The sequence below is a fragment of the Cyprinodon variegatus genome, unplaced genomic scaffold (genome assembly GCF_000732505.1).
Source record: "Cyprinodon variegatus isolate N-32 unplaced genomic scaffold, C_variegatus-1.0 Scaffold222, whole genome shotgun sequence".
NCBI classification, from domain to species: Eukaryota; Metazoa; Chordata; class Actinopteri; order Cyprinodontiformes; family Cyprinodontidae; genus Cyprinodon; species Cyprinodon variegatus.
This window is the reverse complement of record NW_015150675.1, coordinates 1-5,178: the sequence shown is the minus strand read 5'-3', so window position 1 is coordinate 5,178 and position 5,178 is coordinate 1. Positions and strand designations below refer to the sequence as shown.

The 5,178-nt window shown below is 42.6% G+C and overlaps 1 protein-coding gene across 1 annotated transcript; it reads right to left on the bottom strand.

Annotated features, from left to right (window-relative positions):
* Positions 1-3,812: 3,812 nt before the first annotated feature.
* On the bottom strand, positions 3,813-5,162 carry LOC107088560 (nuclear factor 7, brain-like; the record flags this gene model as incomplete). The annotated part of the gene is made up of 2 exons (XM_015380820.1): positions 3,813-4,887; positions 4,989-5,162. Coding segments are annotated over 2 exons (1,185 nt in total), but the record flags the coding sequence as incomplete, so codon positions are not given.
* Between the last annotated feature and the right edge of the window lie 16 nt (positions 5,163-5,178).

Genomic DNA, 5,178 nt, shown 5'->3' with positions numbered 1-5,178 from the left:
TGATTGGGTTTTCGGGTGGATTTTCCAACTTGGAGGCATGGTGGAGCTGCTTTGTTCCCGCTGATCGCAGCGGGTGTGGCTGCGGGGTGGGTGGAGGGTGAGGTGGCTCCGCCTCGGCCGCGTGTCGGAGGCTGGTGCGGGCACGATTGTGCTGCTCTTGCTGCGTGCGGTGTGGGAGCGGCGTGGTTCGCTCCGCTCTGGCTTTGCGCTGCCCGCAGGCTGCTGGGGAGGGGTGGTTGCGCCTGCTGCGGTCTGCTCTTCTTGCGGTCGGGCGCCGAGCGGCTTTCTGCTCTTGGGTTGTTTTTGTGCACGGTGTGTTGCGTTGCGCACTGTTGGCATCGGTCTTGGTGGGCCTGGCCTGGGGGGTGTTTTGGGGGTTTCTGCGGCTCTCGTGGCCGGCAGGATGCGCATAGGCCCTGGCTGTGGGCGTGGCGGCCAGTGTGTTTTTCCTGTGTGGCGCGGTCGCGTTGGATGTTGCAGCCGGTCACCGAGGCTTGGTGCCGGGGGACGGGGCGTGTTTTGGTGCTCTGTGGAGCCGGGGCATTTCGGTCGGTGCCGTGGGGGGGCCGGTGTTCGGTGCCCGGCCCTACTTCAGGGTGGCCGGCTGCCGGCGGAGCCCGCGGACTCGTCCCCGCGGCTCCCCGGGGCGCAGGCATGGCGGTGGCGGGAGGGCTTCCTCGGGGATGTCTTTTTTATGTATATATATATTTTTTACCTTTATTTTACCAGGAAGTCCCTTGAGATAAAATCTCTTTTTCGAGCGAGACCTGGCCAAGAGGCAGCAGTACAGTAAGACATATAAGAACACAGGACAACATAATAAAATCAATCATAAACTAGACTCTAGAATAACAGTTACAATTCTCTGTGCAAGCAGTTTTCAATAGTGATTTAAAATGCTGTAGTGGAATAAGAGTCCGTAATTGCAGGGAGTTTTGAATATTGTGCCACGACCATGGTTTTGCCAAGATCTGTGTTGATCCTGGGAATAATGTAAAGAACACAACTTGAAGAGCGTGAGTTGTAACCACTGTTAGCTACAGACATGAGGTGACACAGGTATGGAGGGAGTTTACCCAGGATGGCCATGTAAATAAAAGTAAGCCAATGATGTTGCCTTCTGAGGCTTAGAGAGGGCCATGAAACCAGAGCATACAGTTCACAATGATGAGTCCTGAAGGCAGAGTTGGTGATGAAACGTAAAGCACTGTGATAAACTATGTCCAGAGAGTGGAGAGCTGAGGAGGCAGCATTCATATATATGATGTCTCCATAGTCCAGAACAGGAAGGAAGGAGGTCTAAACAAGTCTTTTCCTCACTGAGGGAATCAAAGAGGATTTTAGTCTGTAGTAAAAGCCGAGCAGGGCTTTCACCTTATTTAACATATTATTCAAATGTGTTGTGAAAGACAATTTGTCGTCTATCCAGATACCCAGGACACAATCTCAATTGTGTTTTTGTCATTATCTCCTTTCTATCTCCTCTTTCTTTCATCTTTTCTCTTTTTTTCTTTTTTCCCTTTTTCTTCTTCTGTTTTTCTGCTCTATTTACATTGCAGTGTCCATATGAACTGTAAAACTCCCTGCATAATTATAATAAAGCAATTTATATGCATGAAACCAGTGGAGCAGTATGGCAATTGCGGTACTGCTACACTTGTGAAAGTAAAATCTGTTGGGCTCTTTTTGGCATCAAGACAATTATTCTTATTGCCACATTGCCAGACAGGACAGTGTAACAAAAAAAACAAAAAAACAATTCTGCTGCGCTTTGTTAATGCATTTTAATCATTTACCAATTTAAGCTGGATGTATTAATTTTATGTTTATTAATTGCACTGTTATTATCATACCTGCTGCTATTCCAACAGACATTAGTGAATGTATTTGTAATGATCTCAGAATGTAGGACCCAGAATTCAAGGCGAGACAGGCAGTGGGAAAGTTCAAAGCGTTTATTAACAAACAGGTGAGCGGGGCTGCTCGTCTGCTGTGGGGCTGCTCTCTGTAGGGATGGGAGAATACAGATCAGTGACTGGATGTGGAGCTGAAAATGACTTTGAGCAAAGTCACTGAACTGATTCAAAGTTCAGTCCGTTCGCAGAGGTTTGACCGCAGTTGCGGCGGGCGACGCCCCCAGAGAACCTAGAGAGCGAGCAGCAGACGCCGAGCAGCAGTCCAGAAGGGAAATCCAAGGCCGAAGTCAGAAGACAGTTCCAGGTTCAGAAGCCGGTAGAATCCAGGATCAGATGCGACAAACAGAGCAGACGCGGGCAAGGCAAAACTCAAGATCCTCAGGGCAGAAAACTGGTCATAATCAGGAAAACAGACAGACTAAAGAAAGCTAAGGAACGTCTCACCAAAACACACGAATAACCTGGCGCTGATGGGAGGTAAACACACAGCCTAAATAGTAGAGGAACCAGGTGAAAATGATTGGTGATAATCAGCCGCAGAACCAATTAGACAGGGAGTAAGAAGCAAAGGAAAAAACCAAACCATCAGCGCCAAGATCATGACAGTATTAACATCTGGCATATTTTGGACAATCTCAGAAGCCAGTAAACAGACTCTTAGGGTTTTATTCTTTTTTTTTTCTATTTTATTTTATTCTTTATCTTCGATTTCTTTAAACTAGTCCTTTAATCTACCTCGTGTTTATTTTTCTAGTAGCGTGTAGTGTTTGCATAGATGTTAGATATTCTTGAATCCTGAATTATTAGAATAAAGACATCATTGGTTAACTTGTAGTGGTTCTGTTTTTCATATAGCAGAGGATTTATCATTCAGGTCAGATCCACCCCCCTTTTTGGTAACAGTGCGAATAAACAGAGATAAGAGGTTATTTATTAATAATAAATAGCTCTGCTGGCCACTTAACCTGGGTCACTAGATTGGTGTGGATACCTGGATTTTAACAGCCGGTCCAGGAACCCTCAGAGGTGAATCCGCAACCCGGTAAGTAAATTATCCAAAGCTACAATTGTCTAACTAAGAACGCTAAACTGATTTTACCTTTGATTTTGAAAAGGTTAAATAATTAACTATAACTCCAGTTCTAGTTAATCATCTATTCATTATCTGCAGGATATTATTTTGCACAACACTTCACACACCCCCACCCCCCGCAGTTGATGTGGTCAGCTGATCCACAGCTCAGCGCTTCCTGTTGTTTTAGTTAAATAAACTTTTAGAATTTTCCCACTGTCTGTCTCACGTTGAATACTGGGTCCATCTGTCCCCTTTTTGACATTATCATTCCTGTTTAATATCTTTTCCACAATGTGAACGACTGAATGAATGAAGACATTTATTGATTTACTTTCCTCAGGAATTGAAAGATTTCATGACAAAAGTTTAGATTTGATTTAATGTTTTAATTCCACATTCTTACAACAGCAACAAATAGAGATTAATAACAAATTATTTTATGTGATATTTCAGAGGAAGACTTTTCCATAGGAATTAAAAAAATCAAAGGACTCACTATTTATTTACAGCAAAGCTGAGGCAAAGCATGCATTAATTTTAACTCCAGATCATCACAAAACCACAGAAAAAATAAAAATGAAAGATTGAGAAAAGAAATTTACATTTTATTTTATTTCATTTGCCTGCTAACAGAGTTCTTTTCATCTTAACGTCGACGCAAACCTTAATAGGAAAATTTAAGCTTTATTTATACATAATGCATTTTTACATGTTTTGCTCTTTAATGAAAAACAATCTCTCCAAACCAGCCTGGCTCTATGTGAAACTACAACTGACCCCTAAAGCACTAGTGTGTCACCATAAATATTGTTTGAATGTTTGCTTTTGGTGGTAAGGCTCTTGCATGAGGAGATTATATCCTACTCTTGCACGGCTGTTAATGCCTTAAAAGTGTTTCATATTGTCTACATCAAAGAACTGAAGCTGATTGGTGATGCTGTTAAAATAAATGCCAATTGTTTCAGGTCTATTTTCAAAGTTCAGGTACTCAATTCTATTATTAGTTGTTTTGGTGTATCGTTCATTTTTAAATGTCAAAGAATGATTTTGTATATATACAGTCCAACTTTTCTTATCCTTAACATCTATCTCCCAGTAATTTGGCCCTGGCTCTATCTTATCTATTCTAAGGTCGTAGTTGTTTTGACCTGGGTTACAGTATGTCTGGTATTGACACAGTAAGTTATTAAAGTTATCATGACATGTACATGGAGAATACCTTTGTCCAAAACCACTTGACTGATTGTAGCTACAGCCTTGTTGTCCCCAAACAGGTGGATCTTTTCTCTTGAATGAAAGCTTCTCTACCTTAGGCTGGATCACCTGAAGCATTTCTTTCCACATGAAGAACTGAAGGTGGCTCTCATAGAGTCCCATTGACAGAGACGAATTCACCACCTGGAGATTTAAGGGATTTTGAGCTTTCATACTGTTGCCCTCTGACCAACACTTCAGTAAAATCTCAGGCTCTGTAATCTCCAGTATAGCTTTCATCTTTTCCCCCAGCTCCAACCCGTCCCTCATCTTCTTAAGCTCATCAGCCTCTTTTTGATTTAGTTCATTCATTATTTCCTCTTCTCTCCTTCTCAGGAACTGGTGCATCTCCTGGAACTGACCACTGATCTGGGTCCTCAGCTGCTGAGACTTTTCTTTGGTTTTTCTTATTTCTTCATTCTGTGACTTGGCAAGATTTTCTATCTTGCTGAAATCATGGAAATCTTTTCCCAAAAATGCCTCTACCTCCTTTCTGATCGATGCAGCAGCTTCTTTGACTGGTTTAAACCTGTGTCCTTGATGTTTTTTACAATCCCTGCATATGATACACGTTAGCTGCTGATCGGTGACGCAGAACAACTTCAGCCTTTCGTCGTGTTCAGAGCAAAACCCCACAGGAGCCTTTAAGTCAATAAAACAATCAACAGTCACAAACATGTACCTCTAGCCTCTGGTTAACTGCATCGTTGGCTATTAAAAATCATAAATAATGAAAACCTTACCTCAGACTGTTTCCCAGATTTCTTGTCTTGTTTTGCTTTTTCAGAAAGATTTTTTAAGATGTGATTCGTTGTGAAATCCATCCGGTCTGTAGGAACAGTCTTCCTACACTGTGGACACTGATTCAGTGATTTCAGAGAAAGTGTGATGCATTCTCTGCAGAAAGAATGTCCACAGGAAAGGATCGCCGGA